The 13,124-nt window shown below is 44.2% G+C and overlaps 1 protein-coding gene across 1 annotated transcript in view; it reads right to left on the bottom strand.

The window, feature by feature from the left end:
* The window catches only part of CCBE1 (collagen and calcium binding EGF domains 1), a 182,500-nt gene extending 169,585 nt beyond the window's left edge, over window positions 1-12,915 (bottom strand). Inside the window, exons 1-2 of the mRNA XM_060236099.1 lie at window positions 12,726-12,915; window positions 12,409-12,489 (exon numbers count right to left, since the gene is read on the bottom strand). Coding sequence (XP_060092082.1) covers window positions 12,409-12,489; window positions 12,726-12,892 — 248 coding nt within the window. The 5' untranslated portion in view covers window positions 12,893-12,915. The remainder of the gene's footprint in view (window positions 1-12,408; window positions 12,490-12,725) is intronic.
* Window positions 12,916-13,124: the final 209 nt, after the last annotated feature.

The following is a 13,124-nucleotide window of genomic DNA, read 5'->3' as shown; positions in this document are numbered from 1 at the left end:
GTGATAACACACACTAAATAATGCACTTTCAATCCACTTTTCAACTGGATTTTGCCAGTTCACACAGTAAAATCCAGTTGGCCAGTGCATTGAAAGAAGAAGATATTGGATTTATATCCCGCCCTCCACTATGAATTGCAGCGTCTCAGAGCAGCTCAAAATCTCCTTTATCTTCCTCCCCGACAACAGACACCCTGTGAGGTGGGTGGGGCTGAGAGGGCTCTCACAGAACTCCCCTTTCAAGGACAACCTCTGCCAGAGCTATGGCTGACCCAAGGCCATTCCAGCAGCTGCAAGTGGAGGAGTGGGGAATCAAACCCGGTTCTCCCGGATAAGAGTCCGCACACTTAACCACTTCATCAAACTGGCGCTCAGTGGATTGAAAGTTATCGCAGCTAATGATAGCCCTCCAGGTTTGATTTCAGTGTCTTAGCAAATACGGCTGCCAAGTCTGTGTTGGAAAATACCTGGAGACTTTGGGGGTGGAGCTGGGAGAGGGTGGGGTTTGGGGACAGGAGGGGAGGGGCCTCAGCAGGGTACCATGCCATAGAGTCCACCCTTCAAAGCAGCCATTTTCTCCAGGGAAGCTGATCTCTGCCAGCTGGAGGTCAGTTGTAAAAGCAGGAGATCTCCAGGCCCCACCTGGAGGCTGTGCAAGCAAACGGAGAACCACAGATAATAGAGACAGAGAAGTAAGTCAAAAGACTTCTGTGATTACCAGCCTCAAGAAAGTAATGCCTAAACATATATTACAAAATCATCCGTGAATATATATTTTAAAGTCCTTAACAAATGTAATTCAATAAATACACAGCAGAATGTCTAAAACACCCAGACCCAAAGTCCTGAAGCTTTTTAAAGACGCAGCTCAATGCACACAATATCCAGACGGGGAAGTCCAGATGGCTATTCCAGAAGTGAATAATTGCTCCGAAGTAGAAATTTCATGGAGGAAATATTTGCATTGAATTACATCCTGACCAATGTTCCCTCTAAGCTGCAGAGTCTTTTGAGCGAAAATTCTATTTTGTGAGCTACTGGCATTAAAGTTGTGAGCTACTGTATACATTTAATGTGCTCTGGGGCCATTTTTCCTGAGCGAAGACAAAAATGTGTGAGCAGAAGGCTAAAAATCTGTGAGCTAGCTCACGATAACTCAGCTAAGAGGGAACACTGATCCTGACTGTGTTTTGGAAACATGCAGTAAGAAGCTTGGGACTTCGGAGAAAGTTTGGAGGTTGGCAACCACATACCAGTCTTGTCAAAAAGCAACAGTAGACTGGAAAGAAATTGTTGAATCTGGGTGCATAACAAGATTATATAATAACTCATTTTGGCTGTTACTTGAGGGGGGGGGGTAATCTTTTCTTTTTACATCCGTTGCCAAAATGTATTATTACAAATGTTTTTTGTGTTATTCTTGTATTTTATTTCAGCAAACACACGCATACAATAGAGGTTGGCAAATATTTCCTCCCTGGAGAATTTTTAAAATTACTATTATTGGTTTTAATGAATTCTTTCGGTGAAATATATTATTAGCTATTTCCATACAGAGCTCCAACTTAGTGTAACATTTCCCTTTGGCACTCAAGAAGCAGCATATACAAGATAGCCAGTGCAACATCAGACATATTTCTCTTTATTTATATTTTAAATCAGCATTAGTAACTGTTCGTGTGCACCGTTGACTTTCTCTGCTGTGCCCAATTAAATTGCAAGCTCCAGTCCCTTAACTTCAAAGTAGTATATTTGCAGAAGCAAAAATGGTTCTCGTGGGAACACAAAGGAGTTATTTCATGGTAAAAGCAGGGACTGCTGGTCTCATAGCTCATTTTTTTCCTATGGGAACAAATAGTAGGTCACTAGAAGTCAAAGTAATACATCCCGCATTTTACCCTGAACAACGACAGAAATCACTATAAAGAATTGCTGTGCTGCATCAAAAGGAACTGTGAATTATCAACCAAAGACTAACTAAAGAGAAGTCTGTGTGCATTTGCAGTGAATGAGTTTATCAACTATTCAAACTCTATAAACAAAAACCACAGAGATGAAAGAGGTCACAAACAATACCTAGGTCTTGAAAAATACCTGGGAAAGGTACTTTAATCAAAACATAACTGATCGATTTCCCCCTAGCCTATATTTAAAAACTACAACTCTCTTTACATACAGTAAGAATGAACTACGTGGAAAGACACTATGTACTCTTTATGTACAACTGGAACCCCTACTCCTTCCAGTAAGTTTGCCAACCTCCAGGTACTGGCTGGAAACTTTCTGGGAATACAGCTGAACTCCAGGCAACAGGGATCAGTTCATCTGGAGAAGGAGAAGACTGCAGATTTATACCCCTCCCTCCTCTCTGAATCAGAGACTCAGAGTGGCTTACAATCTCCTATATCTTCTCCCCCCACAACAGACACCCTGTGAGGTGGGTGAGGCTGAGAGGGCTCTCACAGCAGCTGCCCTTTCAAGGACAACTCCTACAAGAGCTATGGTTAACCCAAGGCCATTCCAGCAGCTGTAAGTGGAGGAGTGGGGAATCAAACCCAGTTCTCCCAGATAAGAGTCCACACACTTAACCACTACACCAAACTGGCTCTCAAAATAGCCATTTTGGAATATGGACTCTCTGGAATTATAGCCCACTGAAGTCCCTCTCTCTTTCCAAGTCGTGCCCTCATCAGGCTCCACTTCCCAAATCTCCAGGTATTTCCCAAATGGCAACCCTATCTTCCAGGGATTCTGATCACATGGACAGAGCTCTAAGTGCAGATGCTAAAAGCAGAATTAAAACCAATGGTCTTAGACTGGAGCAATTCTGCATAGGATTGCACAGTAAATGTCTAAAAAGCACATTAAAACCTGAATTCTGAAAGTGTGACATAGACCCCTTGTTGGAGATGTTTAGCATTCATTCATTCAACTTATATCCTCCTGCCTTCCCCGCTGAAGCAGGCTCAGGGCGGCTGATAGAGGAGGTTACAAGCTCCCTCCTGTCCAGTTTCAGATGTATATCCTGTGCAGGGGTGGAATTCTAGCAGGAGCTCCTTTGCATATTAGGCCACTCCTCTGATGTAGCCAATCCTCCAAGAGCTTACAAACAAGAGTCTTGTAAGCTCTTGGAGGATTGGCTATATCAGGGGTGTGTGGCCTAATATGCAAATGAGCTCCTGCTAGAATTCCACCCCTGATCCTGCGCATGCCTTCTTACATGCAAGATTGACTCTACCATGAGATACAGAGAGGTGGTAATCCTAGATGGGACATTGCAGGTCCACTTTACCAAAGGTAGTAAATTACCACATGATAATAGCAAGATTCAAGTCCAGGAGCATCTTAGAGACCAATATGATTTTCGGTGTATAAGCTTTCAAGAGTCAAAGTTCCCTTTATCAAGTTCTACGTGAATCCAGCTGTTCTACCACAGACCAGCAAGGTTGCCCCCGGAAACTATCCACATGAAAACAGAAAGAGCCAAGGAAAATCAAAAGGAATGTACTTGATTGTCCTGGAGCAGTGGGTTTAAATCTTTCTTCACCAATGAAAGCCTTTAGGGCACCTCATTTTATCAGCCACAACATGAGAATGTTGATGGAACATCCCTCAAGAAATAAGGATTGCATCATAAAATTCCCAAACAAATGCGAGACTGTTTATTAATATTACACCCATAATAAAGTATCAACTCACATATGCAGATATGGCTGAATAATCTTAGGCAGAAAATGTTTACGTGCAACATTACTGATTTAAGAACTGCTAGATTGCTCAAATATGCTGCACAACCTGGATATTCATACCATGAAAAGATCCTGCCCAAAGTCCACAACAACTAACATGTGTTGTTTGGCGTTCTTATGAAAATAAATAAAGGCAATATTCTAAAGCAAAATACTAACAAAACCAAGCCAGAGAGTTTCACATGAAAGAGGTGTACATAAATACACATATCCGTATGTTTGTGTATAAGATAATTATGAGTGCTAGTGAATGTAGATCAAGATGTTTTTAATAGCACAATCATGCTAACTTTTATTCATATACATAATTTCAAATCTTATCAGCAGGTTGTTTATCAGTTCAATGTTAAAGAAGAGTATGAGAACTTTTGGGAAAGCCAGACCACAAAACGGAGACATAGTTTAATTCTGGCATTATTAGTTTCCCACACTGCTGTATAATATGCAAAATATGTTACAGTAATTATTTCAAGCAATTTATCCACAACACTAGGGTTGCCAAACTCCAGGTGGAGCCTGGAGCTCTCCAGGAATTACATCTGGTCTCCAGACTACAAGGATCAGTTCCCCTGGAGGAAACAGCTGCTTTGGAAGGTGGATTCTATGGCATTGCACTGCTTCTCATCCTCCTCAAAATTCACCCTTCCCAGATCTCCAAGCATATCTTAACCACAATTGAGAACCCTATATAACAAAGTCTGTTTTAACTTGGACCGATTTCCCACTTGCCTTACGCCACTCTCACACTCTTCAAGATTCCAGTCAAGAAGTGAGCTGGCCATCTTATTGTCTCTGACCAGGATATCAATTTGCATCTGCAAAGCTTTGATGGGAAGGGAGAGAAGGGTTGGAGGTGGGGTGGCTCTGTATGTCAGAGAGGGTATACGGTCCAGCAAGATTGAGGTAAGAGAATTAGATTCCCTTCTAGAAATGCTTTGGGTTGAAATAGAGGGCACAAAAGGAAATTTAACTATGGGAGTTTGTTATCGCCCACCAAATCAAAAGATAGAGAACGATTATAATATGATGGAAGGATTAAAGATAGCGGCAAAACGTAAAAACTGTGTCATAATAGGTGATTTTAACTACACACAGATTGATTGGGTCAATATGTGTTCTGGTCGAGAGAAAGAGATTGAGTTTCTTGATGCTCTCAATGACTGTGCTATGGAGCAGATGGTCTCAGAACCTACCAGGGGCGGGACGATCCTGGATTTGGTCCTAAGTAATGCCCAAGACTTGGTGAGAGATGTAAAAGTCCAACCCCCTGCACAAATTCACAAACACCTCCCCAATGTTCCCTCAAAGCTGCAGAGACTTGTGAGCAAAAATTCTACTTTGTGAGTTACTGGCATGAAAGTTGTGGGCTCCTGGCATTACAGTTGTGAGCTACTGCATAAATTATTGTGCTCTGGGGAACACCCTTCCTGAGCTAAAACAAAAATGTGTGAGCTGGAGGCTAAAAATCTGTGAGCTAGCTCACGCTAACTCAGCTTAGAGGGAACAGTGATCCCCAGGCTCCTCTCAACGTATGGTCCCTACAACTCACTCAGGTCAACATCCTGGCTTCAGCATTCTGCATTCTGTGCAACAAGTATCTGAACACTGAGAACCACATAACTTTACTTAGGCTGCACTGTAAACTGCTCCACACGCTGAAGACAACCAGCTATCTTTTGGCCTAAAATGTACATGTTATACAATGTAACAGGTTCAACCAATTCATTTAATTCCGAGACATAAAACTGAAATGAAATTCAACTTTCCACTGAAGTGCATATTTGTCAAGTACAATCCTCAAATATAATATCTTCATTATCCTTGGATACCTACACCAAGATGTTCAGATAGATGTTCAGATAGATCCAGGTGAGTAGCTATGTTGGTCTGAAGCAGCAGAACAACATTTGAATCCAGTGGGACCTTTAAGACCAACATATGAACTTTTGTGTGCATGAACACTTCCTCAGTTAAAAGGTAAAGGTAGTCCCCTGTGCAAGCACCCAGTATTTACTGACCCATGGGGTGACATCACATCACAACGTTTTCTTGGCATAATTTTTGTTATGGGGTGGTTCACCATTGCCTTCCCCAGTCATCTACACTTTACCTCCAGCAAGCTGGGTACTCATTTTACTGACCTCAGAAGGATGGAAGGCTGAGTCAACCTTAAGCCATCTACCAGGATCAGATCTACATGTTTTTTGAGGTGGGGCAAATTAAAAAAAACACCCCCTTATGGATCCATAGAATAGAATGGACCCCATACACAATTTGGCACCTCCCCTCAGGCGGCGGCTGGGGCAAGCGTCCCCTCTGCTCCCCCTTAGATCTGGCCCTGCCGTTTACCTGAACCCAGCTTCTGCTGGGATTAAACTCAGGTTATGAGCAGAGGTTAGATGGCAGTACCACAACTTACCACTCTGTGCCACAGGGTTATATGCACACAAAAGCTCATACCTTGAATTAAACTTTGTCGGTCTTAAGGACACCACTGGACTCAAACTTTGTTTTAAATATTCAGAGTTTAGATATAGTTGAGCAATTAGATCCAAAAACTAATAAAGGCTGCATAATTACTCACAGTATTTCAATTTTTTGTAGCCCTGCTAGGAGCCTAGGGTGGAATGAGCTGTGTGCCTCATCTCTCATTTACAGGATGCTTCGCTATAGATATGAAGAGGCAGATAGCTTTACTCAGCATTGTCAGCAACCTATTCTGACGGTAGCCCTTTGGCCTCTGCTGGTCTCACCTGAAGAGACCTCAACTATACTTCTAAGAATGTCTTTGAGGACTGCTGTTTGCAAGAGAACAACGTGGAAGGAACTTGTACAGTATACATGTTGACAACACTGTGCAGCAGAGCCTGCAGTGTGATAGCATTCAGGGTCTTCGAAACAGTGCTATAGCACACACATAACATCTCAATTGTTATTTGTCTTCTGTATTAGCAACATTCACACATGGCATATAGACAGCGCAAGAGAGAGGCTTAAATCATGCACTTTTTTGTTTTCATTTTTGTCTCAATGTTAATCTCACTGGAGCAATTGCTAAGATTCAAAATACCTCTCCCTCATTAAAAAGCTTTATCTACAGGGAAAGTGGATCGAGTTACTTGGAGGAGGTTAGTCATATGATACCTTATTTGCTATTTATTTTGAAAAGTGTGTCCTGGTTCCATGACCCTGTGCATTAATCTCCAGTACTTGTAAATTTAGCTGGATAAAATTTGGGGTAAGTACCCCCCTTGTGGTCCCCTCAAAAATGTCTCAAAAAAAAATCCCTCACACATCCATCTTCCCAGTTTCCCTCATCAACTCCAAGTATGAATACAAGCTTATCCAATGGGGAGGGGGGGAGATCAAAATCTATTGGGGAGATCAGAATCAAAAAACAGAATTCTGCATGGGGAAGACCTGGTCAGTAGTAGGCTAATGATAAAAGGGTCAATTATTATTATTAATATTACTTTGTTTTAAGAAATAATGAAAGATCAGTCTTTTGCCCTGTGAGGAGGCAAGGCCAGCCCTGTCACTAAGCAAACTAGGTGACTGCCTAGGGTGCTGGCCTTCTGGGGGCACCAAATTGGGTGATCTCAGAAGTAGAATTCTAGCAGGAGTTCCTTTGCATATTAGGCCACACACCCCTGATGTAGCCAATCCTCCAAGAGCTTACAAGGCCCTTGGAGGATTGGCTACATCCAGGGGTCATTTTGTAGAAAAATAGATGATGGAGCTCATCCAGGGATTGTTATGCAGCTTCACATACTATTCAATGGACAAGGAGGTGGAACTCTCAGAAGGAGGAATTTGAACTCTCAGAAAGGTTCAGGAGCTGTGCTCCTGTGAGCTCCCACTGAATCCAAAGCCTAGCTACATTAGGGGGTGTGGCCTAATATGCAAAGGAACTCCTACTAGAATTCCATCCCTGGGTGACCTCCATGTGACTCAGTGATGTTATCTGTGCAGGGGAGGGGGCACCAGAAGTTTGCCTTGCCTAGGGTGCCAAAAAGTCTAAGGCCGGCCATGGTGAGAAGTCTTGACAAGAAGACGTATTCAACCCCACTTCTTTTATTTCAAAGCCCCGAACTTCTCTGAAACCTTGACTTAACCCTTGCTCTTCCATACCCTACTAAAATGAAGCATGAATACATGGAACTCCATTTACTTGGCATTCCCCCCCCCCCTGTTTTCTTCTTGCTCCTTCAATGGCTCTTAACCTGTGATGCAAGGGCCACCAAGATTCCTTAGTTGACTCTTCTGACGGTCTCCCAAACCACAATTAAAAAAATAACAGGACAGAAATGCTGGAGAAGCTTGGGGGAGGAGTTTGTTAAGATTCCTGTTATTTGCTGCAGAGGCAATTCTTTGTTCAGTTTCAGTTTTAAACTTTAAACACAAAAAAGCAATTTCCTTCTTCAGTAGTGAAAGATGTTAGTTACAGTGAGTGCTTCCAAGAATTCCCCTGGCTTTGTGCACCGCTCTCCCCTGTGTGTGTGTGTTTAACATTGCTGGATTACGGCAACAAAGACAAACATAGCAGCTGTATTTTGATATGGAAGCGTTGCAAAGGTTTTCCAATGTGGTGCCCAAAGTTTTTTTTTAAAAGTGGGGTGGTCTCCAAAGGACAAACAAATCAGAAGCGTCGTCTTCAATCGGAGCCAAATGTAAGGAGCAATGCTTTAATCAGGTGCACCTACAGCAAACGAGCATACAATGTTGATCGGATTTCATTTACTGTACAAAATAACCTCAGCTCTCTTTAAACACTAAGCATGAAAAGAGGCCACAAATGACAGACCCTTTCCGATGATAATCATTGCTGCCTGCCTGGATTTAGTTAACAAGTTTTATAAACAGCATGCAAATCATTAAACCAGGCATACATCTTCTAGATTGGCCTGCGGCAAATGTTTACATGTGCAGCGCAATCCGCTTCTCTTAAAGCACATGCTTGAGACTCAAAGAAACACAATAACCTCACACTTTCCCACCAACAGTACACAACGCTTGACAACCGCATAACACAAGCCATGACCACGGAAAAGAGCACACGGGCCTCCCTGCCTCATCTTAGCATAACTGAGAAACACCACCAGATACAAAGTGCAGACAGGGCACGGTTGACATTGCCACCCCAAGGGCAAACATGTCAGAAAACTTCACACTGTGATAATGCTTAACAGAAGCACATTAATATTTCACATCTGACTAATGCAAAAGAAGAAAAAGAATGGTTCAGCCCTACAGACAGTGAGTTTCTCGTTCGTATATCTAGGTACTAAAATGCAACGCAAGTATCTGAGACACAAAGGAATATGTGAATTAATTGTTAGCCTGAAGCACTATCACATTTCTATTATCACTTTGTAGGACTGGAACCCTACAATGTGTCCATATTCCAGCACAGCGCAGAGTTGAAAGCTGTCCCTGCAAAAGCAACTTCATTACAAAAAAAGCACATTTTCATACGGAAACACCATCTCTAAATCAATACTGTTGCAAAGACTTCATCCCTTAAGTACTAACACCTTCAAAACTACAGACTTCTGTTATTATGACAGTGATCTCTGCTTTCTCAGGTAGGGCACACCATGTTCACACCAGTCAAACAGGCACAGCATGCAAGGTATGTTTCAAAGTTAGGCACAAGTTCACTGCATACCAGAAACTCAACGGCAGACCCACAAGGTAAGTGGGCAGATAAAGTTGTATACACAAGAGGTGAAGTTTGAGCTTTCTCAGCAAGCTGCAACAGGACATAGTACGAGGAGAGGTGAAAAACGCCATCACACTGTATGTTATTATCACCCCATTTTCACACAACCAAGGCTTTTTTTGTAGCAGGAACTCCTTTGCATATTAGGCCAATGTAGCCAATCCTCTAATAGCTTACAGTAGGCCCTGCATGAAGAGCCCTGTAAGCTCTTGGAGGATTGGCTATATAAGAGGGGTGTGGCCTAATATGCAAAGGAGTTCCTGCTACAAAAAAGTCCTGCAAACAACAGTTTAACAGACCCCCCCCCAAATGTCTCATGCCAAATACATTATATCTTGCAAAAAAACAAAACCCCTCCCCCAGACAGCACTAGTTAACAGCTCTCACATTAACTTCAGTAATGAACAACTTTATTTCTGTAGCATTTGCCTGGATATTGCCATGGGGTAGAAGGCAATTGTTATTTCACCCCAATGCAGAGAAGAAAAGAAGCAGCTAACTCATGACCTCTTGCATTGAGTGAGCCATGATGAAAAAGATGTTTTCCTCGCTAAGGAATTCCTCGCTATTCCAGAATCCCCCAAAGTCTTTTCTTGCACAATCCCAGGGGAAACAGCCATAATCTACAGCTTGCTCTTCCAGCAGCATTAATGCAACACCAGTCTCTCAAAGGTCAAGAATGAACTTCACAGCAATAAACCAGCAGTTTAAGTGGCAGCTTTAATCCTAGGAACACTTGGGGACATGCAATGCTTAATGAAGGACAGACGTGGGTTTGTGCATTTGGGAAGAAATTGATATAGGTGTACACTTTAAAATTTAATGTGAGAAGAGAAATGCATTCACCTTAAATCAAAGAATCTTGCAAGACATCTCCCTAATCTATCCTATTTACACAGAAATAAGCCACACTGATTTTTAGTGCAATTTACCACCCAGTGTGTGTATTCAGCCCATGTTTAGGTTCAGAGCATAAATTCTCACCAAACTATTTCTCCAAGATACTCAAGGGCTTATGTACAAGCAAAAATGGAATTGCTGAACACACAGGCTGAATTCCTACAGGAGTTGATCATGGAATGGAAGACCATTTCACTACAGAGTGGATAAAGGGATTTCTGCAAGAGGAGCTAGCCAAATCCAGCATCCAAAGAGAAGCGAGAAAGAGATACTATGTCACTCTATTGATAGAGTATTCCAAGTCTGAAGCCTTTCTTCAGCCTACAGAGTCTTCAGCTTAAGTGGCTCTTCCTCCAATGGAAGAGCCACTTAAAATTGGATGAAGGCTCCTTAAGCTAGAGAAACTTTCTCCAGTCTAAAGCAGGTTACATGCTCATATATTTTAAGACTTATGCTCTGATCATTTTTAATAGCAAGATTATAACTATAGGGAAAACAGCCAGGGGAAGAGGTATAAAAATGTATTTGACAGGGGGGAAATATTTGTTTCCTTTGTTAGGCAAATGACAGGAAATCCTAATGTGTATTTTGACTCTAAAAAACAACTACAGGTGGTGGGGGGCGGGCTGATATGGATCAAAGCCTTAGTTCTAGGGAAAGGAAGCTTAACTTTCTCCCGAGCTGCTTTTAGTACCAATGTAGCCACCTACATTGTGTCTGTCACAGTTACACGCTTTGTAGAAACACAGAGAACTAATGGGAAATTGCAGGACATAAATGCAAGAAATAAAAATAAATAAATACAGTGTGGGATGAATATATAGATGCTCTTCCTACCCACTGGCTCCTTGGATCAGGAATTTAACCTACTTGAAGGAGAAGAGTTTGTAAGGTAGACTGCCAGATTAGACCAGTGGTCCATCCAATTCAACATCCTGCTTAACAGAGCAGTCAGCCAGTTGTCCCAGGAGACCAATAAATAGAGAAGAGGGGGCAAAACCCCTGAGTCCACTGCTTCTGATTGTGGAGGTTCTCTTTAGCCAAAAAAGGAAACAAGATGCTAAGTAACAACTTTATTACTATACAAAGTCCCTACATGTTTCACCATGAAAACTTCATCAGGGGAACAGAGAGTCTGCATTGTTCTGAACCTTTCCACAGCAGTTAAGTTCGGTAGCCAGAACGCTGTGTAATAAAACTGTCACCTAGCATCTCTTCCTTTTTTGGCTTGCTGGCACATTGCTCGGTGTAGCCCTTGTTGCATGAAAAACTGGTTCACTTACTTCACAGTTTATGTCTTCATACCGTTTAAAACATTTAGAGAAATTGTGGTTATAGGAAGGGCTTATGAACTATAGAAAGAGAAAATTTCTCCCACAGCCCTATTTTTTATTTTTCCTTTGGTTCTCTTTCACCATGTCAAGCAGCCATGAATAGACCTCTCCTCTAAATTACCCAATTCTGTTTTTAAAGCCATCCATGCCCAGCGGCATCCCTATCTCCACTAGCAGCGAATGGCATCTCCATAAATTTATCTGTTTTTCACGCCATGTACGCCAGTGACCATCAGTACATCCTCCGGCAGCGATTGCCACCTCCATGAATTTATCTAAATCTATTTTCAAGCTGTCTGTGCCAGGGGTCACCATCAATACTCCCTCTAAGCTGCAGAGTCTTGTGAGCAAAAATTCTACTTTGTGAGCCACTGGCATTAAAGTGGTGAGCTACTGCATAACTTATTTTGCTCGGGGACCATCCTTCCTGAGCCAAGACAAAAATGTGTGAGCTGGAGGCTAAAACCCCGTGAGCTAGCTCACACTAACTCAGCTTCGAGGGAACCCTGGTCCCCATTACCTCCAGGACACCTCTATGAATCTGTCTAGTCTGTTTAAAGCCGTCGATGCCAGCGGGCATCCCTATCTCCCAGCCGCCCAGACGGTGCCACAATTTGCCATGAGGGCCTGGCGGGGAAGACTCTTCTCCCTTCGCCCCTCAGGCGCGGGGAGCGCGGGAAAGCCGGCGGCGCCACTGACTGACCTGAAGCAGGTGGTGAGCTCCCCGCTGGGCTTCAGACACGGGTACTTGGTGGTGGCGACTTTGCTCTCCGAACAAACTTCCCTGCGAGGCGAGAGGGGGGGAAAAAAGAGCGGGTGTCTGTCTGGCAAAGTCCTCCTCCGCCACAACAGCCCTCCTGAGCCAGTCATAACATACACATCGCCTCAGGCCGGCGAGGGCGCGCCGCGTCCCCTTGGAAGAGGCGCGGGGCCGAGCCTGACCTTGACAGGAAAGGCAGGGCCAGGTGGGCTCTTGCAACGGAGCCGGGTGGGGGCCGCCCTTCCCTCCCGCCCACCCACCTGTCGCTCTCCTCGGGCTCCTCGCGGTAGGTCCACGCGTGGCCCAGCGCCGCCGCCAGCAGCAGGGGCAGCAGAAGCCAGAGGCGCAGCGTCCGCGCCGGCGAGGCGAGCGCGAGCAGCAGCACGAGCCGCCTGGCACCTCCTCCGCCTCCGCCCCGCAGCACCATCGGGCGGCCCTGGGGCTCTCGCGCGCCGCTGCTCTCCGGCTTGGGGGTTGGAGGGGACGGCGAGAAAGAGAGCAGCTGCCCCCCGCCGAGGCCGGTGGGAGTCGCTTCGGGGACGGGGCGGAGGGAGGGAGGAGGGAGGGAGGGAAAGGACAGGACAGGAAGCGCGAGGGCTGCGAGTCGCCAGGGAGCGGCGGCGGCGGACAGGCAGGCAGGCGAGCCGCGTGGCTTTGCG

Source organism: Heteronotia binoei, chromosome 4 (assembly GCF_032191835.1).
Source record: "Heteronotia binoei isolate CCM8104 ecotype False Entrance Well chromosome 4, APGP_CSIRO_Hbin_v1, whole genome shotgun sequence".
Taxonomy (NCBI): domain Eukaryota; kingdom Metazoa; phylum Chordata; class Lepidosauria; order Squamata; family Gekkonidae; genus Heteronotia; species Heteronotia binoei.
Note: the sequence above shows the minus strand (reverse complement) of the source record. Positions and strands in the feature narration are given on the sequence as shown.